Below are 27388 nucleotides of genomic sequence, written 5' to 3' on the forward strand. Positions count from 1 at the left end.
CTACCAACTGAGTTACAGAGGACCAGGTTCTACCAATTGAGTTACAGAGTACCATGTTCTACCAACTGAGTTACAGAGGACCATGTTCTACCAATTGAGTTACAGAGGACCATGTTCTACTAATTGAGTTACAGAGGACCATGTTCTACCAACTGAGTTACAGAGGACCATGTTCTACTAACTGAGTTACAGAGGACCATGTTCTACTAACTGAGTTACAGAGGACCATGTTCTACTAACTGAGTTACAGAGGACCATGTTCTACCAACTGAGTTACAGAGGACCATGTTCTACTAACTGAGTTACAGAGGACCATGTTCTACTAACTGAGTTACAGAGGACCATGTTCTACTAACTGAGTTACAGAGGAACATGTTCTACTAACTGAGTTACAGAGGACCATGTTCTACTAACTGAGTTACAGAGGACCATGTTCTACCAACTGTGTTCCAGAGGACCATGTTCTACCAACTGAGTTACAGAGGACCATGTTCTACTAACTGAGTTACATAGGACCATGTTCTACTAACTGAGTTACAGAGGACCATGTTCTACTAACTGAGTTACAGAGAACCACGTTCTACTAACTGAGTTACAGAGGACCACGTTCTACTAACTGAGTTACAGAGGACCATGTTCTACCAACTGAGATACAGAGGACCATGTTCTACTAACTGAGTTACATAGGACCATGTTCTACTAACTGAGTTACAGAGGACCATGTTCTACTAACTGAGTTACAGAGGACCATGTTCTAATAACTGAGTTACAGAGGACCATGTTCTACCAACTGAGTTACAGAGGACCATGTTCTACTAACTGAGTTACAGAGGACCATGTTCTACTAACTGAGTTACAGAGGACAATGTTCTACTAACTGAGTTACAGAGGACCATGTTCTACCAACTGAGTTAAAGAGGACCATGTTCTACCAACTGAGTTACAGAGGACCATGTTCTACTAACTGAGTTACAGAGGACCACGTTCAACCAACTGATTTAAAGAGGACCATGTTCTACCAACTGAGTTACAGAGGACCATGTTCTACCAACTGAGGTACAGAGGACCATGTTCCAGTAACTGAGTTACAGAGGACCATGTTCCACTAACTGAGTTACAGAGGACCGTGTTCTACCAACTGAGTTACAGAGGACCATGTTCTACCAACTGAGTTACAGAGGACCATGTTCTACCAATTGAGTTACAGAGGACCATGTTCTACCAACTGAGTTACAGAGGACCATGTTCTACCAATTGAGTTACAGAGGACCATGTTCTACTAATTGAGTTACAGAGGACCATGTTCTACCAACTGAGTTACAGAGGACCAGGTTCTACCAATTGAGTTACAGAGGACCATGTTCTACCAACTGAGTTACAGAGGACCATGTTCCACTAACTGAGTTACAGAGGACCATGTTCCACTAACTGAGTTACAGAGGACCGTGTTCTACCAACTGAGTTACAGAGGACCATGTTCTACCAACTGAGTTACAGAGAACCATGTTCTACCAACTGAGTTACAGAGGACCATGTTCTACCAATTGAGTTACAGAGGACCATGTTCTACTAATTTAGTTAAAGAGGACCATGTTCTACCAACTGAGTTACAGAGGACCAGGTTCTACCAATTGAGTTACAGAGGACCATGTTCTACCAACTGAGTTACAGAGGACCATGTTCTACCAATTGAGTTACAGAGGACCATGTTCTACCAATTGAGTTACAGAGGACCATGTTCTACCAACTGAGTTACAGAGGACCATGTTCTACTAACTGAGTTACAGAGGACCATGTTCTACTAACTGAGTTACAGAGGACCATGTTCTACTAACTGAGTTACAGAGGACCATGTTCTACTAACTGAGTTACAAAGGACCATGTTCTACTAACTTTGTTACAGAGGACCATGTTCTACCAACTGAGTTACAGAGGACCATGTTCTACCAACTGAGTAACAGAGGACCATGTTCTACTAACTGAGTTACAGAGGACCATGTTCTACTAACTGAGTAACAGAGGACCATGTTCTAGCAACTGAGATAAAGAGGACCATGTTCTACTAACTGAGTTACAGAGGACCATGTTCTACCAACTGAGTTACAGAAGACCATGTTCTACCAATTGAGTTACAGAGGACCATGTTCTACCAACTGAGCTACAGAGGACCATGTTCTACTAACTGAGTTACAGAGGACCATGTTCTAGCAACGGAGTTGAAGATGACCATGTTCTACCAACTGAGTTACAGAGGACCATGTTCTACTAACTGAGTTACAGAGGACCACTTCTACCAACTGAGCTACAGAGGACCATGTTCTACCAACTGAGTTACAGAGGACCATGTTCTACTAACTGAGTTACAGAGGACCACGTTCTGCTAACTGAGTTACCGAGGACCACGTTCTACTAACTGAGTTACAGAGGACCATGTTCTACTAACTGAGTTACAGAGGACCATGTTCTACCAACTTAGTTACAGAGGACCATGTTCTACTAACTGAGTTACAGAGGACCATGTTCTACCGACTGAGTTACAGAGGACCATGTTCTAATAACTGAGTTACAGAGGACCATGTTCTACCAACTGAGTTACAGAGGACCATGTTCTACCAATTGAGTTACAGAGGACCATGTTCTACTAACTGAGTTACAGAGGACCATGTTCTACTAACTGAGTTACAGAGGACCATGTCCTACTAACTGAGTTACATAGGACCATGTTCTACTAACTGTGTTACAGAGGACCATGTTCTACTAACTGAGTTACAGAGGACCATGTTCCACTAACTGAGTAACAGAGGACCATGTTCTACCACCTGAGTTACAGAGGACCATGTTCCACTAACTGAGTTACAGAGGTCTATGTTCTACTGAGTTACAGAGGACCATGTTCTACTAACTGAGTTACAGAGAACCATGTTCTATCACCTGAGTTACAGAGGACGATGTTCCACTAACTGAGTTACAGAGGACCATGTTCTACTAACTGAGTTACAGAGGACCATGTTCTACCAATTGAGTTACAGAGGACCATGTTCTACTAATTGAGTTAGAGAGGACCATGTTCTACCAACTGAGTTACAGAGGACCAGGTTCTACCAATTGAGTTACAGAGGACCATGTTCTACCACCTGAGTTACAGAGGACCATGTTCTACTATATGAGTTACAGAGGACCATGTTCTACTAACTGAGTTACAGAGGACCATGTTCTACTAACTGAGTTACAGAGGACCATGTTCCACTAACTGAGTTACAGAGGACCATGTTCCACTAACTGAGTTACAGAGGACCATGTTCCACTAACTGAGTTACAGAGGACCATGTTCTACTAACTGAGTTACAGAGGACCATGTTCTACTAACTGAGTTACAGAGGACCATGTTCTACTAACTGAGTTACAGAGGACCATGTTCTACTAACTGAGTTACAGAGGACCATGATCTACTAACTGAGTTACATAGGACAATGTTCTACTAACTGAGTTACAGAGGACCATGTTCTACTAACTGAGTTAAATAGGACCATGTTCTACTAACTGAGTTACAGAGGACCATGTTCTACTAGCTGAGTTACATAGGACCATGTTCTACTAACCGAGTTACAGAGGACCATGTTCTACTAACTGAGTTACAGAGGACCATGTTCTACTAACTCAATTACAGACGACCATGTTCTACTAACTGAGTTACAGAGGACCATGTTCTACTAACTGAGTTACAGAGGACCATGATCTACTAACTGAGTTACATAGGACCATGTTCTACTAACTGAGTTACAGAGGACCATGTTCTACTAACTGAGTTACAGAGGACCATGTTCTACTAACTGAGTTACAGAGGACCATGTTCTACTAACTGAGTTACAAAGGACCATGTTCTACTAACTTTGTTACAGAGGACCATGTTCTACCAACTGAGTTACAGAGGACCATGTTCTACCAACTGAGTAACAGAGGACCATGTTCTACTAACTGAGTTACAGAGGACCATGTTCTACTAACTGAGTAACAGAGGACCATGTTCTACTAACTGATTTAAAGAGGACCATGTTCTACCAATTTAGTTACAGAGGACCATGTTCTAGCAACTGAGATAAAGAGGACCATGTTCTACTAACTGAGTTACAGAGGACCATGTTCTACATACTGAGTTACAGAAGACCATGTTCTACCAATTGAGTTACAGAGGACCATGTTCTACCAACTGAGCTACAGAGGACCATGTTCTACTAACTGAGTTACAGAGGACCATGTTCTAGCAACGGAGTTGAAGATGACCATGTTCTACCAACTGAGTTACAGAGGACCATGTTCTACTAACTGAGTTACAGAGGACCATCTTCTACCAACTGAGCTACAGAGGACCATGTTCTACTAACTGAGTTACAGAGGACCATGTTCTACTAACTGAGTTACAGAGGACCACGTTCTGCTAACTGAGTTACCGAGGACCATGTTCTACTAACTGAGTTACAGAGGACCATGTTCTACTAACTGAGTTACAGAGGACCATGTTCTACCAACTTAGTTACAGAGGACCATGTTCTACTAACTGAGTTACAGAGGACCATGTTCTACCAACTGAGTTACAGAGGACCATGTTCTAATAACTGAGTTACAGAGGACCATGTTCTACCCACTGAGTTACAGAGGACCATGTTCTACCAATTGAGTTACAGAGGACCATGTTCTACTAACTGAGTTACAGAGGACCATGTTCTACTAACTGAGTTACAGAGGACCATGTCCTACTAACTGAGTTACATAGGACCATGTTCTACTAACTGTGTTACAGAGGACCATGTTCTACTAACTGAGTTACAGAGGACCATGTTCCACTAACTGAGTAACAGAGGACCATGTTCTACCACCTGAGTTACAGAGGACCATGTTCCACTAACTGAGTTACAGAGGTCTATGTTCTACTGAGTTACAGAGGACCATGTTCTACTAACTGAGTTACAAAGGACAATGTTCTACTAACTGAGTTACAGAGGACCATGTTCTACTAACTGAGTTACAGAGAACCATGTTCTATCACCTGAGTTACAGAGGACGATGTTCCACTAACTGAGTTACAGAGGACCATGTTCTACTAACTGAGTTACAGAGGACCATGTTCTACTATATGAGTTACAGAGGACCATGTTCTACTAACTGAGTTACAGAGGACCATGTTCTACTAACTGAGTTACAGAGGACCATGTTCCACTAAATGAGTTACAGAGGACCATGTTCCACTAACTGAGTTACAGAGGACCATGTTCCACTAACTGAGTTACAGAGGACCATGTTCTACTAACTGAGTTACAGAGGACCATGTTCTACTAACTGAGTTACAGAGGACCATGTTCTACTAACTGAGTTACAGAGGACCATGATCTACTAACTGAGTTACAGAGGACCATGTTCTACTAACTGAGTTAAATAGGACCATGTTCTACTAACTGAGTTACAGAGGACCATGTTCTACTAGCTGAGTTACATAGGACCATGTTCTACTAACTGAGTTACAGAGGACCATGTTCTACTAACTGAGTTACAGAGGACCATGTTCTACTAACTCAATTACAGACGACCATGTTCTACTAACTGAGTTACAGAGGACCATGTTCTACTAACTGAGTTACAGAGGACCATGATCTACTAACTGAGTTACATAGGACCATGTTCTACTAACTGAGTTACAGAGGACCATGTTCTACTAACTGAGTTACAGAGGACCATGTTCTACTAGCTGAGTTACATAGGACCATGTTCTACTAACTGAGTTACAGAGGACCATGTTCTACTAACTGAGTTACAGAGGACCATGTTCTACTAACTGAGTTACAGAGGACCATGTTCTACTACTGAGTTACAGAGGACCATGATCTACTAACTGAGTTACAGAGGACCATGTTCTACTAACTGAGTTACAGAGGACCATGTTCTACTACTGAGTTACAGAGGACCATGTTCGACTAACTCAATTACAGAGGACCATGTTCTACTACTGAGTTACAGAGGACCATGTTCTACTAACTCAATTACAGAGGACCATGTTCTACTAACTGAGTTACAGAGGACCATGTTCTACTAACTGAGTTACAGAGGACCATGTTCTACTAACTGAGTTACAGAGGACCATGTTCTACTAACTGAGTTACAGAGGACCATGTTCTACCAACTGAGTTAAAGAGGACCATGTTCTACCAACTGAGTTACAGAGGACCATGTTCTACTAACTGAGTTACAGAGGACCACGTTCAACCAACTGATTTAAAGAGGACCATGTTCTACCAACTGAGTTACAGAGGACCATGTTCTACCAACTGAGGTACAGAGGACCATGTTCCACTAACTGAGTTACAGAGGACCATGTTCCACTAACTGAGTTACAGAGGACCGTGTTCTACCAACTGAGTTACAGAGGACCATGTTCTACCAACTGAGTTACAGAGGACCATGTTCTACCAATTGAGTTACAGAGGACCATGTTCTACCAACTGAGTTACAGAGGACCATGTTCTACCAATTGAGTTACAGAGGACCATGTTCTACCAACTGAGTTACAGAGGACCAGGTTCTACCAATTGAGTTACAGAGGACCATGTTCTACCAACTGACTTAGAGAGGACCATGTTCTACTAACTGAGTTACAGAGGACCATGTTCTACTAACTGAGTTACAGAGGACCATGTTCTACTAACTCAATTACAGACGACCATGTTCTACTAACTGAGTTACAGAGGACCATGTTCTACTAACTGAGTTACAGAGGACCATGATCTACTAACTGAGTTACATAGGACCATGTTCTACTAACTGAGTTACAGAGGACCATGTTCTACTAACTGAGTTACAGAGGACCATGTTCTACTAACTGAGTTACAGAGGACCATGTTCTACTAACTGAGTTACAAAGGACCATGTTCTACTAACTTTGTTACAGAGGACCATGTTCTACCAACTGAGTTACAGAGGACCATGTTCTACCAACTGAGTAACAGAGGACCATGTTCTACTAACTGAGTTACAGAGGACCATGTTCTACTAACTGAGTAACAGAGGACCATGTTCTACTAACTGATTTAAAGAGGACCATGTTCTACCAATTGAGTTACAGAGGACCATGTTCTAGCAACTGAGATAAAGAGGACCATGTTCTACTAACTGAGTTACAGAGGACCATGTTCTACCAACTGAGTTACAGAAGACCATGTTCTACCAATTGAGTTACAGAGGACCATGTTCTACCAACTGAGCTACAGAGGACCATGTTCTACTAACTGAGTTACAGAGGACCATGTTCTAGCAACGGAGTTGAAGATGACCATGTTCTACCAACTGAGTTACAGAGGACCATGTTCTACTAACTGAGTTACAGAGGACCATGTTCTACCAACTGAGCTACAGAGGACCATGTTCTACTAACTGAGTTACAGAGGACCATGTTCTACTAACTGAGTTACAGAGGACCACGTTCTGCTAACTGAGTTACCGAGGACCATGTTCTACTAACTGAGTTATAGAGGACCATGTTCTACTAACTGAGTTACAGAGGACCATGTTCTACTAACTGAGTTACAGAGGACCATGTTCTACCGACTGAGTTACAGAGGACCATGTTCTAATAACTGAGTTACAGAGGACCATGTTCTACCAACTGAGTTACAGAGGACCATGTTCTACCAATTGAGTTACAGAGGACCATGTTCTACTAACTGAGTTACAGAGGACCATGTTCTACTAACTGAGTTACAGAGGACTTTGTCCTACTAACTGAGTTACATAGGACCATGTTCTACTAACTCTGTTACAGAGGACCATGTTCTACTAACTGAGTTACAGAGGACCATGTTCCACTAACTGAGTAACAGAGGACCATGTTCTACCACCTGAGTTACAGAGGACCATGTTCCACTAACTGAGTTACAGAGGTCTATGTTCTACTGAGTTACAGAGGACCATGTTCTACTAACTGAGTTACAAAGGACAATGTTCTACTAACTGAGTTACAGAGGACCATGTTCTACTAACTGAGTTACAGAGAACCATGTTCTATCACCTGAGTTACAGAGGACGATGTTCCACTAACTGAGTTACAGAGGACCATGTTCTACTAACTGAGTTACAGAGGACCATGTTCTACTATATGAGTTACAGAGGACCATGTTCTACTAACTGAGTTACAGAGGACCATGTTCTACTAACTGAGTTACAGAGGACCATGTTCCACTAACTGAGTTACAGAGGACCATGTTCCACTAACTGAGTTACAGAGGACCATGTTCCACTAACTGAGTTACAGAGGACCATGTTATACTAACTGAGTTACAGAGGACCATGTTCTACTAACTGAGTTACAGAGGACCATGTTCTACTAACTGAGTTACAGAGGACCATGTTCTACTAACTGAGTTACAGAGGACCATGTTCCACTAACTGAGTTACAGAGAACCATGTTCTATCACCTGAGTTACAGAGGACGATGTTCCACTAACTGAGTTACAGAGGACCATGTTCTACTAACTGAGTTACAGAGGACCATGTTCTACTATATGAGTTACAGAGGACCATGTTCTACTAACTGAGTTACGGAGGACCATGTTCTACTAACTGAGTTACAGAGGACCATGTTCCACTAACTGAGTTACAGAGGACCATGTTCCACTAACTGAGTTACAGAGGACCATGTTCCACTAACTGAGTTACAGAGGACCATGTTCTACTAACTGAGTTACAGAGGACCATGTTCTACTAACTGAGTTACAGAGGACCATGTTCTACTAACTGAGTTACAGAGGACCATGATCTACTAACTGAGTTACAGAGGACCATGTTCTACTAACTGAGTTAAATAGGACCATGTTCTACTAACTGAGTTACAGAGGACCATGTTCTACTAGCTGAGTTACATAGGACCATGTTCTACTAACTGAGTTACAGAGGACCATGTTCTACTAACTGAGTTACAGAGGACCATGTTCTACTAACTCAATTACAGACGACCATGTTCTACTAACTGAGTTACAGAGGACCATGTTCTACTAACTGAGTTACAGAGGACCATGATCTACTAACTGAGTTACATAGGACCATGTTCTACTAACTGAGTTACAGAGGACCATGTTCTACTAACTGAGTTACAGAGGACCATGTTCTACTAGCTGAGTTACATAGGACCATGTTCTACTAACTGAGTTACAGAGGACCATGTTCTACTAACTGAGTTACAGAGGACCATGTTCTACTACTGAGTTACAGAGGACCATGTTCTACTAACTGAGTTACAGAGGACCATGTTCTACTACTGAGTTACAGAGGACCATGTTCTACTAACTCAATTACAGAGGACCATGTTCTACTACTGAGTTACAGAGGACCATGTTCTACTAACTCAATTACAGAGGACCATGTTCTACTAACTGAGTTACAGAGGACCATGTTCTACTACTGAGTTACAGAGGACCATGTTCTACTAACTCAATTACAGAGGACCATGTTCTACTACTGAGTTACAGAGGACCATGTTCTACTAACTCAATTACAGAGGACCATGTTCTACTAACTGAGTTACAGAGGACCATGTTCTACTAACCGAGTTACAGAGGACCATGTCCTACTAACTGAGTTACAGAGGACCATGTTCTACTAACTGAGTTACAGAGGACCATGTTCTACTATATGAGTTACAGAAGTCCACTAAGATGTACTGTTTATACATTACTGTTGATTACATAACATCAGTCCTCTGTCTCTGTGTCAGTGTGTGCTAGTGTGTGTGTGTCAGAGATAAAGTCGGCTCCACCAGACAGACAGTATGTCCACCACCACAAAAGGAGAGGGGAGAGTGACCCGAAACCAAAATTGATTTACAGTATTTGAGTGAGAAGTGAACGTTATTTCAGATATCTATTGACCTCCCTTGATGAAATTAATCACACAAGGGACAGAGAAAGAAATATCTCTGTTTCTCTTGCTCTCTTTCTCTGTTTCTCTTGCTCTCTTTCTCTGTTTCTCTCTCTCTCTTCATTTTTCTCCATTCCAGGCCTGAAGGCATCTCCTTTCTTCATTGACATAGTTCCTCCTTTGTGCTGAAACACACATACAACAATACCAGTAGTCCTGCCTCCTTTTCCTCAGAAGACTATTACCTTAAAAGAAGGGCACATATCAAGTTATTTTTAGTAGTCCAACTGCAGTAAGGTTTTATATTCTGGGCACACAACAGAACATGCTGTTGTTGATCTTACACACTGCAACTTACATAACACATAAGCACTGAATAGATCGCAGCTCACCAAATAGCAGCTTGGTCTAGCTGCGTCTCTCTTTATGGGCTAAGCAGCCTCAAGCCGTGTGTTATCTCTCTCTCTCTCTCTCTCTCTCTCTCTCTCTCTCTCTCTTCAATTTAAAGGCTTTATTGGCATGGGAAACATACGTTAACATTGCCAAAGCGAGTGAAGTAGATAATAAACCAAATTGAAATAAACAATACAAATTAACAGTAAACATTACACTCAAAAAGTTCCAAAATAATAAAGACATTTCAAATGTCATATTATGTGCAAATAGTTAAAGTACAAAAAGGAAAATAAATAAATAAACATAAATATGTATCTCTCTCTCACACACACACACTCTCTCACTCTCTCTCTCTCTTTTTCATTTTTATGCCGGACTTAAAAAAAGGGGATATTCACAAACACACACACACAGCGAGCCTCCCTCCTTTCTCTCTATTTGCAGCTGGCTGCTGCTGCCGTGCAGAGAATGGGGCTCTGGAGGATGGGGCTCTGGATGCTGGGGCTCTGGAGGATGGGGCTCTGGAGGATGGGGCTCTGGAACCTGGGGATCTGGAGGCTGTGGAGGCTGGGGCTATGATGAGGCTGGGGCTCTGGAGGCTGGGGCTCTGGAGGCTGGCCTCTGGAGGCTGGGGCTGTGGAGGCTGGGGCTGTGGAGTCTGGGGCTGTGGAGTCTGGGGATCAGGAGACTGGGCTAAGCAGACTGGGCCTGTGGAAACTGGGGCTGTGGAGACTAGGGATCAGGAGACTGGGGCTCAGGAGACTGGGGCTCTGGAGGCTGGGGCTCTGGAGGCTGGGGCTGTGGAGGCTGGGGCTGTGGAGGCTGGGGCTGTGGAGGCTAGGGCTCTGGAGACGGGCTGTGGAGGCTGGGGCTCTGGAGGCTGGGGCTGTGGAGGCTTGGGCTCTGGAGGCTGGGGCTGTGGAGGCTGGGGCTGTGGAGGCTGGTGATTTGAAGGCTGTGGAGGCTGTGGCTCATGGCAATGTATTGGTGATTTATTAACTCTAGCTATTTGATGAAGCTCTGCTGCAGAAAACACTTCATAGAGATTCCTCTTAGCATTGCATCCCAAATGGTACACTATTTCCTACACAGTGCACTGCTTTTGACCAGGGCCAATAGGACTGGGCCAATAGGACTATGTATTGAATAGGGTGCTTTTTGCGACTTAACCAGGCAATTTCAAGCCAACTTCACAGACAATTAGTCACTTTACCTGGCGGACTTAATTCTGAAGTTAGCTCCAGCTCCAGCTAGTTAGCTCTCTCCAGTCCCCATAAAGTGATCAGCTAATGTGGCATCACTCTGCTAGAAGCTACAATGCTAACTCTCCACTCTTAGGGATATATATGTATTAACTCTCCACTCTTAGGGATATATACTAACTCTCCACTCTTAGGGATATATATGTACTAACTCTCCACTCTTAGGGACATATACCAACTCTCCACTCTTAGGGATATATACTAACTCTCCACTCTTAGGGATGCATACTAACTCTCCACTCTTAGGGACATATACTAACTCTCCACTCTTAGGGATATATACTAACTCTCCATTCTCAGGGATGCGTACTAACTCACCATTCTTAGGGATGCATACTGCAAATTGCAGAAAATATCCCCTTTCAGCTGCTGCGCTACCAGTGTTTGCAACGTTCGTCGTAATCCTCCTCGTCTGAGGAGGAGCAAGGATTGGACCAAAGCGCAGCGTGGTTTGAATACATTATTTAATTATATGAACTAAGACGAAAAACACTTGACAAAATACAAAACAATAAACGACGTGAACAAACGAACGAAAACAGTACCGTGTGGCGAACAAACACAGACACGGCAACAATCACCCACAAACAAACAGTGAGAACAGCCTACCTTAATATGGTTCTCAATCAGAGGAAACGTAAAACACCTGCCCCTGATTGAGAACCATATCAGGCTAGTTGACAATGAACCCAACATAGAAACACATAACATAGAATGCCCACCCAGCTCACGTCCTGACCAACTAAACAATACAGAACAAAGGAAATAAGGTCAGGAACGTGACAGTACCCCCCCCCAAGGTGCGGACTCCGGCCGCAAAACCTGAACCTATAGGGGATTGTCTGGGTGGGCATCTGTCCAAGGTAGCGGCTCTGGCTCTGGACGTGGCCCCCACCCCACCATAGTTAATCCCCGTTTCCGTGGCCTCCTCCTACTGGCTACCCTCCATATTAACCCTACTGGATTAAGGGGCAGCACCGGACTAAGGGGCAGCACCGGACTGAGGCGCAGCACCGGACTGAGGGGCAGCACCGGACTGAGGGGCAGCACCGGACTGAGGGGCAGCACCGGAATGAGGGGCAGCATCGGACTGAGGGGCAGCTCCGGACTGAGGGGCAGCTCCGGACTGAGGGGGAATTCCGACATCACCGGCATGACAGGTAGCTCTGGCATTTCCTGGCTGACTGACGACTCTGGCAGATCCTGGCTGACTGACTGCTCTGGCAGATCCTGGCTGACTGACGGCTCTGGTAGATCCTGGCTGACTGACGGCTCTCGCAGCTCCTGGCTGGCGGCTCTGGCAGCTCCTGGCTGGCTGGCGGCTCTGGCGGCTCCTGTCTGGCGGACGGCTCTGGCGGCTCCTGACTGACGGATGGCTCTGAAGGTTCAGGACAGACGGCGGCTTTGAAGGCTCAGGACAGACGGGCGGCTTTGAAGGCTCAGGACAGACGGGCGGCTCAGACGGTGCTGGGCAAACGGGCAGTGCAGGCGGCGCTGGGCAGACGGGCACACCTGTAGGGAGGAGACGGAGAGACAGCCTGGTGCGTGGGGCTGCCACAGGACCCACCAGGCTGGGGAGACCTACAGGAGGCTTGGTGTTAGGAGGAGGCACCTGAAGGACCGGGCTGTGGGGGAGCACTGGAGCTCTGGTGCGCAGCCTTGGCACCACTCCCCCAGGCTGGAATACTACTCTAGCCCGGACCCTCCAGAGTGCAGGCACAGGTTGAACCGGGCTGTGGGTGAGCACTGGGGATCTAGTGCCTACTACGTGCACCTCTCCCTTAGGCTCCACTCTCACATTTGGCCGGTACAAACGGAGCGCAGGCATAGGATGCACTGCACCCTCACAGCGCCCCGGAGACACAGCACACAGAGCCGGCGCAGGATACCCTGGACCGAAACTGCGTACCAGAGACCAGACGCGCTGAGCAGGCACAATACGCCCTGGCTGGATGCCCACACTCACATGACACTTTCAGGGGGCTGCCCTATAGCGCACCGGGCTATGGGCACGCATTGGTGACACCGTGCGCTTAACCGCATAACACGGTGCCTGACCAGTAACGCGATGCTTAAGATAAGAGCGAGGAGTGAGCTCAGGTCTGCTACCTGGCTTAGCCACACTCCTCTTTAGCCCCCCCGCCCCAAAACATTTCTGGGGCTGCCTCTCGTACCTGTCGCACTGCCGTGCTGCCTCCTCATATCGCCGCCGCTCAGCTTTCGCTCCCTCCAGAACAGCGTACCTTAATATGGTTCTCAATCAGAGGAAACGTAAAACACCTGCCCCTGATTGAGATCCATATCAGGCTAGTTGACAATGAAACCAACATAGAAACAAATAACATAGAATGCCCACCCAGCTCACGTCCTGACCAACTAAACAATACAGAACAAAGGAAATAAGGTCAGGAACGTGACAGTGTTGTAGAACTCGAGACCGGACTCGACCGAGACCAGTCTCGAGGCCACATATTGAGTGTCTCAGTCTTCTCTGGCGTAGGATACATTTGTACTCGGCCTTGACTCGGTCTCGGACAGTGAAGACTAGTAATTTCTTCCGGAGACCAATTGGAGTAAAACACTCATAATTATCAGCTTCCATTCAGTCAGCGCATAAACACTTCGCCAGGCCACATATTCTTAAAACATGAATACAGTATCTTAACAGCCTTTATAGCTATTATAGACAGGAGAGAGCAGTGGTGAACCTACAGCTGCTTGCATAAGTATTCACCCCCCTTGGCATTTTTCCTACTTTGTTGCGTTACAGCCTGGAATTAAAATAGATTTATGGGGGGTTTGTATTATTTGATTTACACAACATGCCTACCACTTTGAAGATGCAAAATATTTTTTATTGTGAAACAAACAAGAATCAGCACAAAAAACTGAAAACTTGAGCGTGCATAACTCTTCCCCCCTCCAAAGTCAATACTTTGTAGAGCCAATATACCCATTTCTCCAGGCACCCCTACAGCACTGCATAGGGCCGATGGAAAGACAGCAGTCACAGACAGCGTGATGTTAAATCACCACTACACCACTGCATAGGGCCGATGGAAAGACAGCAGTCACAGACAGCGTGATGTTAAATCACCACTACACCACTGCATAGGGCCGATGGAAAGACAGCAGTCACACACAGCGTGATGTTAAATCACCCCTACACCACTGCATAGGGCCGATGGAAAGACAGCAGTCACACACAGCGTGATGTTAAATCACCACTACACCACTGCATAGGGCCGATGGAAAGACAACAGTCACACACAGCGTGATGTTAAATCACCACTACACCACTGCATAGGGCCGATGGAAAGACAGCAGTCACACACAGCATGATGTTAAAGGGTAAGCAGTCCATAAACTCAGACATAATGAGGCCAGTAGGTCCCAATCATAAGAATACAAAAACACAACCATTAAGCATTTCCCAATCCAAATTAACATTGCAATAAACATTTCACAATTTAGCAAACAAAGTAACCGGTGACCTAAAGTTTAAAGTGGAACTGACAGTGTTTTAACTAGTTTGCAGATATGAAACAAACAAACATAATATCAGTCAAAAATATCAAATTCCCAGTTTATGCTACAAAAGCAACTTCATAAGAGGTTTTAAAAATAGGTTCTATTTGACTCTGCGTTACATGACGTACACTACTCTGTGTTATATGACGTACACTACTCTGTGTTATATGACGTACACTACTCTGTGTTACATGACGTACACTACTCTGTGTTACATGACGTACACTACTCTGTGTTATATGACGTACACTAAGGCATTGTTGGCAGAATAGATGGATGCAGTTTATGTAACGGTCCTGACCTGTTTTATGTTGTTTTTGTATGTGTTTATGGTCAGGGCATGTGTTTTGGGTGGGCAGTCTATGTTATCTGTTTCTATGTTGGTTTTGGTTGCCTGGTATGGCTCTTAATTAGAGGCAGGTGTTTTGCGTTCTCCTCTAATTAAGAGTCATATTTAGGTAGGGTGTTCTCACTGTTTGTTTGTGGGTGATTGTCTTCCGTATCTGTGTTATGTCTTGCACCATACGGGACTGTTCGGTCGTTCGTTTATTTTGATGTAGTCTGTTTCCTGTCCGTAAGTGTTACGTTTAGTTATGTAAGTTTATGTTCAGGTTTCGTCTACGTCGTTTTCTTGTTTTGTATTTTTGAAAGTGTTTTGTTTCGTGTTGCCGTCGTTAATAATAAAAAGATGGCTTATTTCCCGAATGCTGCATTTTGGTCTGATGATCCTTCTCTCCTCTCCTCGTCCGAGGATGAGGAGAGAGACAGCCCTTACAGTTTAATGCATTATATAATTCACCAATAAATTTCTTGGTAGTCCCAAAAATATTGCTATCAGGTTGTAAATCTCAGCTGGCCTGGTACATTGTTAGCTGCCTCCATTCAGGATGCACTGTTTCACTTTCAGACATGTTCAACTCTTATGATGGTGGTGATTTGACTAAATTACAATCATGGTCTTGAATTGGACTTGCATTTTTCTGGTCTCAGTCTTGACATGGTCTCAGATGCAGGGAAGGAAGAGAAGGAAGGGTGGAGACTGAACAGCCAACATCGCACCACTCTATCTGCTATGCTGAGTCTCGTAGGGGATTAAGACACAATATGACGATGGAAGAGAAGGGTAGGGAAGTTCATCACCAGCCAGACTCGCCCCCTGGGTTTAAGGAGCTCCTTAAATGATGACTAACATAGTCGGACAGCCCATCTTCTTTTACTGTGCTAACATAGACATAGCCTTGCTGTTGGTTGGTCAACCATAGTTCTGGAGGGAGTTAATGGGTCGGTGCTTCCACGATGTATGAAAGGGGAGTTGGTAGTATTGGTTAATTGGTCGGTGCTTCCAGGATGTATGAAATAGGAGTTGGTAGTATTGGTTAATTGGTCGGTGCTTCCAGGATGTATGAAAGGGGAGTTGGTAGTATTGGTTAATTGGTCGGTGCTTCCAGGATGTATGAAAGGGGAGTTGGTAGTATTGGTTAATTGGTCGGTGCTTCCAGGATGTATGAAAGGGGAGTTGGTAGTATTGGTTAATTGGTCTGTGCTTCTAGGATGTATGAAAGGGGAGTTGGTAGTATTGGTTAATTGGTCGGTGCTTGCAGGATGTATGAAAGGGGAGTTGGTAGTATTGGTTAATTGGTCGGTGCTTCCAGGATGTATGAAAGGGGAGTTGGTAGTATTGGTTAATTGGTCGGTGCTTCCAGGATGTATGAAAGGGGAGTTGGTAGTATTGGTTAATTGGTCTGTGCTTCCAGGATGTATGAAAGGGGAGTTGGTAGTATTGGTTAATTGGTCGGTGCTTGCAGGATGTATGAAAGGGGAGTTGGTAGTATTGGTTAATTGGTCTGTGCTTCCAGGATGTATGAAAGGGGAGTTGGTAGTATTGGTTAATTGGTCTGTGCTTCCAGGATGTATGAAAGGGGAGTTGGTAGTATTGGTTAATTGGTCTGTGCTTCCAGGATGTATGAAAGGGGAGTTGGTAGTATTGGTTAATTGGTCTGGGCTTCCAGGATGTATGAAAGGGGAGTTGGTAGTATTGGTTAATTGGTCTGTGCTTCCAGGATGTATGAAAGGGGAGTTGGTAGTATTGGTTAATTGGTCTGTGCTTCCAGGATGTATGAAAGGGGAGTTGGTAGTATTGGTTAATTGGTCGGTGCTTCCAGGATGTATGAAAGGGGAGTTGGTAGTATTGGTTAATTGGTCGGTGCTTGCAGGATGTATGAAAGGGGCGTTGGTAGTATTGGTTAATTGGTCGGTGCTTCCAGGATATATGAAAGTGGAGTTGGTAGTATTGGTGAATTGGTCGGTGCTTGCAGGATGTATGAAAGGGGATTTGATAGTATTGGTTAATTGGTCGGTGCTTCCAGGATGTATGAAAGGGGAGTTGGTAGTATTGGTTAATTGGTCTGTGCTTCCAGGATGTATGAAAGGGGAGTTGGTAGTATTGGTTAACTGGTCTGTGCTTCCAGGACGTATGAAAGGGGAGTTGGTAGTATTGGTTAATTGGTCTGTGCTTCCAGGATGTATGAAAGGGGAGTTGGTAGTATTGGTTAATTGGTCTGTGCTTCCAGGATGTATGAAAGGGGAGTTGGTAGTATTGGTTAATTGGTCTGTGCTTCCAGGATGTATGAAAGGGGAGTTGGTAGTATTGGTTAATTGGTCGGTGCTTCAAGGATGTATGAAAGGAGAGTTGGTAGTATTGGTTAATTGGTCTGTGCTTCCAGGATGTATGAAAGGGGAGTTGGTAGTATTGGTTAATTGATCGGTGCTTCCAGGACGTATGAAAGGGGAGTTGGTAGTATTGGTTAATTGGTCTGTGCTTCCAGGATGTATGAAAGGGGAGTTGGTAGTATTGGTTAATTGGTCGGTGCTTCCAGGATGTATGAAAGGAGGGTTGGTAGTATTGGTTAATTGGTCGGTGCTTCCAGGATGTATGAAAGGGGAGTTGGTAGTATTGGTTAATTGGTCTGTGCTTCCAGGACGTATGAAAGGGGAGTTGGTAGTATTGGTTAATTGGTCGGTGCTTGCAGGATGTATGAAAGGGGAGTTGGTAGTATTGGTTAATTGGTCGGTGCTTCCAGGATGTATGAAAGGGGAGTTGGTAGTATTGGTTAATTGGCCGGTGCTTGCAGGATGTATGAAAGGGGAGTTGGTAGTATTGGTTAATTGGTCGGTGCTTGCAGGATGTATGAAAGGGGAGTTGGTAGTATTGGTTAATTGGCCGGTGCTTGCAGGATGTATGAAAGGGGAGTTGGTAGTATTGGTTAATTGGTCGGTGCTTGCAGGATGTATGAAAGGGGAGTTGGTAGTATTGGTTAATTGGTCTGTGCTTCCAGGATGTATGAAAGGGGAGTTGGTAGTATTGGTTAATTGGTCTGTGCTTCCAGGATGTATGAAAGGGGAGTTGGTAGTATTGGTTAATTGGTCGGTGCTTCCAGGATGTATGAAAGGGGAGTTGGTAGTATTGGTTAATTGGTCGGTGCTTCCAGGATGTATAAAGGGGAGTTGATAGCATTGGTAAAAAGAAAAAATATATATTATTTCACCTTTATTTAACCAGGTAGGCCAGTTGAGAACAAGTTCTCATTTACAACTGCGACCTGGCCAAGATAAAGCAAAGCAGTGCGACACAAACAACAAAGTAATTACAATTTAGCAATTAAAAACTGAAGTGATGGATGTGCAGAAGATGAATGTGCATCTGAATCGGTGCTTCCAGGATGTATAAAGGGGTTGTTGTTGGTATTGGTTAATTGTTCGGTAAATAAAGGGGTTGTTGTTGGTATTGGTTAATTGGCCGGTGTATAAAGGGGTTGTTGTTGGTATTGGTTAATTGGTCGGTGTATAAAGGGGTTGTTGTTGGTATTGGTTAATTGGCCGGTGTATAAAGGGGTTGTTGTTGGTATTGGTTAATTGGTCGGTGTATAAAGGGGTTGTTGTTGGTATTGGTTAATTGGCCGGTGTATAAAGGGGTTGTTGTTGGTATTGGTTAATTGGTCGGTGTATAAAGGGGTTGTTGTTGGTATTGGTTAATTGGTCGGTGTATTAAGGGGTTGTTGTTGGTATTGGTTAATTGGCCGGTGTATGAAGGGGGTGTTGTTGGTATTGGTTAATTGGTCGGTGTATAAAGGGGTTGTTGTTGGTATTGGTTAATTGGTCGGTGTATGAAGGGGGTGTTGTTGGTATTGGTTAATTGGTCGGTGTATGAAGGGGGTGTTGTTGGTATTGGTTAATTGGTCGTTAAATAAAGGGGTTGTTGTTGGTATTGGTTAATTGGTCGGTGTATGAAGGGGTTGTTGTTGGTATTGGTTAATTGGTCGGTGTATGAAGGGGTTGTTGTTGGTATTGGTTAATTGGTCGGTGTATGAAGGGGGTGTTGTTGGTATTGGTTAATTGGTCGTTAAATAAAGGGGTTGTTGTTGGTATTGGTTAATTGGTCGGTGTATGAAGGGGTTGTTGTTGGTATTGGTTAATTGGTCGGTGTATGAAGGGGGTGTTGTTGGTATTGGTTAATTGGTCGTTAAATAAAGGGGTTGTTGTTGGTATTGGTTAATTGGTCGGTGTATGAAGGGGTTGTTGTTGGTATTGGTTAATTGGTCGGTGTATAAAGGGGTTGTTGTTGGTATTGGTTAATTGGTCGGTGTATAAAGGAGGTGTTGTTGGTATTGGTTAATTGGCCGGTGTATGAAGGGGGTGTTGTTGGTATTGGTTAATTGGTCGGTGTATAAAGGGGTTGTTGTTGATATTTGTTAATTGGTCGGTGTATGAAGGGGTTGTTGTTGGTATTGGTTAATTTGTCGGTGTATAAAGGGGGTGTTGTTGGTATTGGGTAATTGGTCGGTGTATAAAGGGGTTGTTGTTGGTATTGGTTAATTGGTCGGTGTATAAAGGGGTTGTTGTTGGTATTGGTTAATTGGTCGGTGTATGAAGGGGGTGTTGTTGGTATTGGTTAATTGGTCAGTGTATTAAGGGGTTGTTGTTGGTATTGGTTAATTGGTCGGTGTATGAAGGGGTTGTTGTTGGTATTGGTTAATTGGTCGGTGTATAAAGGGGTTGTTGTTGGTATTGGTTAATTGGTCGGTGTATAAAGGGGTTGTTGGTATTGGTTAATTGGTCGTTAAATAAAGGGGTTGTTGTTGGTATTGGTTAATTGGTCGGTGTATTAAGGGGTTGTTGTTGGTATTGGTTAATTGGTCGGTGTATGAAGGGGTTGTTGTTGGTATTGGTTAATTGGTCGGTGTATAAAGGGGTTGTTGTTGGTATTGGTTAATTGGTCGGTGTATAAAGGGGTTGTTGGTATTGGTTAATTGGTCGTTAAATAAAGGGGTTGTTGTTGGTATTGGGTAATTGGTCGGTGTATGAAGGGGTTGTTGTTGGTATTGGTTAATTTGTCGGTGTATAAAGGGGGTGTTGTTGGTATTGGGTAATTGGTCGGTGTATAAAGGGGTTGTTGTTGGTATTGGTTAATTGGTCGGTGTATGAAGGGGTTGTTGTTGGTATTGGTTAATTTGTCGGTGTATAAAGGGGGTGTTGTTGGTATTGGGTAATTGGTCGGTGTATAAAGGGGTTGTTGTTGGTATTGGTTAATTGGTCGGTGTATAAAGGGGTTGTTGTTGGTATTGGTTAATTGGTCGGTGTATGAAGGGGGTGTTGTTGGTATTTGTTAATTGGTCAGTGTATTAAGGGGTTGTTGTTGGTATTGGTTAATTGGTCGGTGTATGAAGGGGTTGTTGTTGGTATTGGTTAATTGGTCGGTGTATAAAGGGGTTGTTGTTGGTATTTGTTAATTGGTCGGTGTATAAAGGGGTTGTTGGTATTGGTTAATTGGTCGTTAAATAAAGGGGTTGTTGTTGGTATTGGTTAATTGTTCGGTGTATTAAGGGGTTGTTGTTGGTATTGGTTAATTGGTCGGTGTATGAAGGGGTTGTTGTTGGTATTGGTTAATTGGTCGGTGTATAAAGGGGTTGTTGTTGGTATTGGTTAATTGGTCGGTGTATAAAGGGGTTGTTGGTATTGGTTAATTGGTCGTTAAATAAAGGGGTTGTTGTTGGTATTGGTTAATTGGTCGGTGTATGAAGGGGTTGTTGTTGGTATTGGTTAATTGGTCGGTGTATGAAGGGGTTGTTGTTGGTATTGGTTAATTGGTCGGTGTATAAAGGGGTTGTTGTTGGTATTGGTTAATTGGTCGGTGTATGAAGGGGTTGTTGTTGGTATTGGTTAATTGGTCGGTGTATAAAGGGGTTGTTGTTGGTATTGGTTAATTGGTCGGTGTATAAAGGGGTTGTTGTTGGTATTGGTTAATTGGTCGGTGTATAAAGGGGTTGTTGTTGGTATTGGTTAATTGGTCGGTGTATAAAGGGGTTGTTGTTGGTATTGGTTAATTGGTCGGTGTATAAAGGGGTTGTTGGTATTGGTTAATTGGTCGTTAAATAAAGGGCTTGTTGTTGGTATTGGTTAATTGGTCGTTAAATAAAGGGCTTGTTGTTGGTATTGGTTAATTGGTCGGTGTATAAAGGGGTTGTTGTTGGTATTGGTTAATTGGTCGGTAAATAAAGGGGTTGTTGTTGGTATTGGTTAATTGGTCGGTGTATAAAGGGGTTGTTGTTGGTATTGGTTAATTGGTCGGTGTATAAAGGGGTTGTTGGTATTGGTTAATTGGTCGTTAAATAAAGGGCTTGTTGTTGGTATTGGTTAATTGGTCGTTAAATAAAGGGCTTGTTGTTGGTATTGGTTAATTGGTCGGTGTATAAAGGGGTTGTTGTTGGTATTGGTTAATTGGTCGGTGTATAAAGGGGTTGTTGTTGGTATTGGTTAATTGGTCGGTAAATAAAGGGGTTGTTGTTGGTATTGGTTAATTGGTCGGTGTATAAAGGGGTTGTTGTTGGTATTGGTTAATTGGTCGGTGTATAAAGGGGTTGTTGGTATTGGTTAATTGGTCGTTAAATAAAGGGCTTGTTGTTGGTATTGGTTAATTGGTCGTTAAATAAAGGGCTTGTTGTTGGTATTGGTTAATTGGTCGGTGTATAAAGGGGTTGTTGTTGGTATTGGTTAATTGGTCGGTAAATAAAGGGGTTGTTGTTGGTATTGGTTAATTGGTCGGTAAATAAAGGGGTTGTTGTTGGTATTGGTTAATTGGTCGGTGTATAAAGGGGGTGTTGTTGGTATTGGTTAATTGGTCGGTGTATAAAGGGGTTGTTGTTGGTATTGGTTAATTGGTCGGTGTATGAAGGTGTTGTTGTTGGTATTGGTTAATTGGTCGGTGTATAAAGGGGTTGTTGTTGGTATTGGTTAATTGGTCAGTGTATAAAGGGGTTGTTGGTATTGGTTAATTGGTCGTTAAATAAAGGGGTTGTTGTTGGTATTGGTTAATTGGTGGTGTATAAAGGGGTTGTTGTTGGTATTGGTTAATTGGTCGTTAAATAAAGGGGTTGTTGTTGGTATTGGTTAATTGGTCGGTGTATAAAGGGGTTGTTGTTGGTATTTGTTAATTGGTCGGTGTATAAAGGGGTTGTTGTTGGTATTGGTTAATTGGTCGGTGTATGAAGGGGTTGTTGTTGGTATTGGTTAATTGGTCGGTGTATAAAGGGGTTGTTGTTGGTATTGGTTAATTGGTCGGTGTATAAAGGGGTTGTTGGTATTGGTTAATTGGTCGTTAAATAAAGGGCTTGTTGTTGGTATTGGTTAATTGGTCGTTAAATAAAGGGCTTGTTGTTGGTATTGGTTAATTGGTCGTTAAATAAAGGGCTTGTTGTTGGTATTGGTTAATTGGTCGGTGTATAAAGGGGGTGTTGAATGATGATGAGACATTGAGGATGATGTTCAAAAGTGATCTTTTAGTGAGTGTGTTGGATGAAATTACTGACCTCAAAGTGCATTCAAATTTAGTAATTATCTTACTGCAAAATGCTCAGTTAATGACTCCCCTGTTATGTTAGAGCCATAGGTACACTTGGTGTGTGTGTCTGTGCTTGTGCACCATGTTTTGTGCCCCAGACATATGTGGTACTGTACAGTACGTGACTGTGTTTGTGTGTAAAATGCTGTGCTAATGACATTAACCAGACTGAAATAGCAAGAGTAGCAGAAAAAGGGAAACAGAATGGAATAGAGGATGAGAATGTTCATTTTCTCCCTCCTAATAATTCAATGACTTGGGTAATTTCATTAACTCAATGAGTCCCACTGCAACGCCGGGCGATTTCGACTTCTAACCCATTTTAAACTTTGTGTGTTTGAGCTACAGTTGTACCATTGTATGTGGGTTGTAGCATTGGATTCATCTATCTTTCTTGCATCCGTTGGTTACAACCATTAATCTGTGTGGGCTGAGCTAGAACGGTGGTTGTGAAAGCAGGGAGAACCCGAAGGGGCCCGGAGGGGTCTTTTTCAAAAACGGACGAATGGTTCCAGCTTTAAACTATTAAAAAAAAAGTGGTGACATATGGGCTGAAATACACTACATGACCAAACATGTGCGGACACCTGCTCCTCCAATATCTCATTCCAAAATCATGTGCATTAATATGGAGTTGCTCCCCCTTTACTGCTATAACATCTGGCACTATTCTGGAAGGCTTTCCACTAGATGTTGGAACATTGTATAGATATAGTATAGAATACAGTATATACATATGAGATGAGTATTGCAAGATATGTAAACATTATTAAAGTGGCACGTAAATGAAAGTCAGATAAGCAAACAACATATTTTTTGGCTGGGACTGATAGGGTTAATGGGCCTGGCTAAAATGACTACTGTCAGAACAGTGGAAATTATAAGAGTCTGCTTGGCCCAGCATTTGGCCTAATGCATTTCAAATCAAATCTAATCCAATCAAATTGTATTTGTCACATGCATCGAATACAACAAGTGAAGACCTTAAAGTGAAATGCTTACTTACAAGCCCTTAACCAACCTAAAAGTAAGAGATAAGAATAACACATAATTAAAAAACAGCAGAAAATAACAATATATATATGGGGGTACTGGTACAGAGTCTAGGGCACCGGTGTTGAGGTAATTGAGGTAATGTGTACATGTAAGTAGAGTTATTAAAGTGACTATGCAGAGATAATAACAGAGTAGCAGCAGCATTGCAGAAGGGGGTCACACAATGCAAATAGTCTGGGTAGCCATTTGATTAGCGTTCAGGAGTCCTATGGCTTGGAGGTAGAAGCAATTTAAGAGCCTCTTGGACCTTGCCTTGGCGCTCCGGTACCGCTTGACGTGTGGTAGCAGAGAGAACATTCTATGACTAGGGTGGCTGGAGTCTTTGGCAATTTGTAGGGGCTTCCTCTGACACCGCCTGGTATAGAGGTCCTGGATAGCGTGAAGCTTGGCCCCAGTGATGTACTGGGCCGTAAGCACTAACATCTGTAGTGCCTTGCGATTGGAGGACGAGCAGTTGCCATACTAGGCAGTGATGCAACCCGTCAGGATGCTCTCGATGGTTCTGCTGTAAAACCTTTCGAGGATCTGAGGACCCATGCCCAATCTTTTCAGTCTCCTGATAGGGAATAGGTGTTGGTTTCTGTCTTGGTGTGCTTGGACCATGTCTGTTTGCTGGTGGTATGGACACCAAGGAACTTGAAGCTCTCAGCCTGCTTCACTACAGCCCCGTCAATGAGAATGGGTACGTGCTTTGTCCTCTTTTTCCTTTAATCAACAATCATCTCCTTTGTCTTGATCACATTGAGGGAGAGGTTGTTGTCCTGGCACCACACGGCCAGGTTGCTGACCTTTTCCCTATATGCTGTCTTGTAGCTGTCGGTGATCAGGCCTACCACTGTTGTGTCATCAGCAAAATTAATGATGGTGTTGGAGATGTGCCTGGCCATGCAGTCATGAGTGAACAGGGAATACAGGAGGGGGCTGAGCACGCACCCCTGAGGGGCCCCCATGTTGAGGATCAGCTTGGCGGATGTGTTTTTACCTATCCTTATCACCTGGGGGGCGGCCCGTCAGGAAGTTCAGGATCCAGTTGCAGAGGGAGGTGTTTAGTCCCAGTGTCCTTAACTTAGTTATGAACTTTGAGGGCACTACGGTGTTGAACGCTGAGCTGTAGTCAATGTAGAGAATTCTCACATAGGTGTTCCTATTGTCCAGGTGTGAAAGGGCAGTGTGGAGTGCAATAGAGATTGCATTATCTGTTGACCTGTTGGTGCGGTATGCAAATTTGAGTGGGTCTAGAATTTCTGGGATAATGGTGTTGATGTAAGCCATGACCAGCCTTTCAAAGCAGGTCATGGCTACAAGCGTCAGTGCTTCGGGTCGGTTGTCATTTAGGCAGGTTACCTTAGTGTTCTTGGGCACAGGGACTATGGCGGTCTGCTTGAATTATGTTGGTATTACAGACAGGGAGAGGTTGAACATTTCGATGAAGACACTTGCCAGTTGGTTAGTGCATGCTCGGAGTACACGTCCTGGTAATCCGTCTGACCTTGCAGCCTTGTGGATGTTGACCTGTTTGACGGTCTTACTTACATCGGCTGCAGAGAGCGTGATCACACAGTCGTCCAGAACAGCTGATGCTCTCATGCATGTTTCAGTGTTACTTGCCTCGATGCAAGCAAATAAGTTATTTAGCTCGTCTGTTAGGCTCGTGTCACTGGGCAGCTCTCGGCTGTGCTTCCCTTTGTAGTCTGTAATAGTTTGCAAGCCCTGCCACATTCGACAAGCGTCTGAGCCGGTGTGGTATGATTCTATCTTAGTCCTGTATTGATCCTTTGCCTGTTTGATGGTTCGTCGGAGGGCATAGCGGGATTTCTTATAAGCTTTCGGGTTAGAGTCCCACTCCTTGAAAGCGGCATCTCTACCCTTTAGCTCAGTGCGAATGTTGCCTGTAATCCATGGCTTCTGGTTGGGGTATGTACCCACAGTCACTGTGGGGACGACGTCCTCGATGCACTTATTGATAAAGCCAGTGACTGATGTGGAGTTTTCCTCAATGCAATCGGAAGATTCCCAGAACATGTTCCAGTCTGTGATAGCAAAGCAGTCTTGTAGTTTAGCATCTGCTTCATCTGACCACATTTTTATAGACCGATGTCACTGGTGCTTCCTGCTTTAATTTTTGCTTGTAAGCAGGACTCAGGAGGGTAGAATTATGGTAAGATTTGCCAAATGGAGGGCAAGGGAGAGCTTTGTACGCATCTCTGTGTGTGGAGTAAAGTTGGTCTATAATTTTTTTTTCTGTGGTTGAACATTTAACATGCTGATAGATATTAGGTAGAACTGATTTAAGTTTCCCTGCCTTAAAGTTCTCGGCCACTATGATTGCCGCCTCTAGATGAACGTTTTCCTGTTAGGTTATGGTGGTATACAGCTCATTGAGCGCGGTTTTCGTACCAGCATGCGTCTGTGGTGGTATGTAGACAGCTACAAAAAAAATACAGATAGGTAGATAGTGTGGTCTACAGCTTATCATGAGATACTGTACCTCATGCGAGCAAACATCGAGACTTCTTTATATATTGTGCACCAGCTGTTCTTCACATATATGCATAGGCCCCCGCCCTGTGTCTTACCAGAGGCTGCTGTTCTATCCTGCTGATGGGGTGTATAACCTATGTTCTTAATGTCGTTGTTCAGCTATGACTCGGTGAAACATAAGATATTACAGTTTCTAATGTCCTGTTGGTAGGATATACGTGCTTTCAGCTCCTCCCAGTTATTTACCAGCAAATGAACATTAGCTAGTAGGACGTTAGGCAAGGGCAGATTAGCAACTCGTCTCCTGATCCTCGCAAGGCACCCTGACTTTTTTTCCACAAAATCTCCGTTTCCTTTTCCAGCGAATCACGGGGATCTGGGCCTGGTCGGTTGTCTATAGTAGTATATCTCTCCCGTCAGACTCATTGAAGAAGAACTCTTCGTCCAGTTTGAGGTGAGCAATCGCAGTTGTGATGTCCAGAAGCTCTTTTCGGTCATAAGAGATAGTAGCAGCAACATTATGAACAAAACAAGTTTCGAACAACAAAAAAATAACTAACAAAATAGCATGGTTGGTTAAGAGCCGATAAGACGGCAGCCCTTCCCTCCGGCGCCATCGTAAATCCCAGGTGATAGAACTTAAAGTGGAAGAGAAGACTAACACACACACACACACACACACACACACACACACACACACACACACACACACACACACACACACACACACACAATCGAACGGGTGAAATATGAAATGTGATGTGTGTCAACAAATATGACACATAAAGAAGCAAAATATTAGGTAACTATCATGTTCTTAGGCTGACACAGAGACAGACCGGCTGGCTGGTTATGTTTATATTCAGTACGA

General features: G+C 43.7%; 1 protein-coding gene across 1 annotated transcript in view; it reads left to right on the forward strand.

The window, feature by feature from the left end:
- The window catches only part of LOC129860701 (neurexin-1a-like), a 905999-nt gene that overhangs the window by 692863 nt on the left and 185748 nt on the right, over positions 1-27388 (forward strand). The window contains exon 22 of the mRNA XM_055931415.1: positions 10738-11093. Within this exon, the coding sequence (XP_055787390.1) occupies positions 10738-11093 (356 nt within the window). The remainder of the gene's footprint in view (positions 1-10737; positions 11094-27388) is intronic.

The sequence above is a fragment of the Salvelinus fontinalis genome, chromosome 1 (assembly GCF_029448725.1).
Source record: "Salvelinus fontinalis isolate EN_2023a chromosome 1, ASM2944872v1, whole genome shotgun sequence".
NCBI classification, from domain to species: Eukaryota; Metazoa; Chordata; class Actinopteri; order Salmoniformes; family Salmonidae; genus Salvelinus; species Salvelinus fontinalis.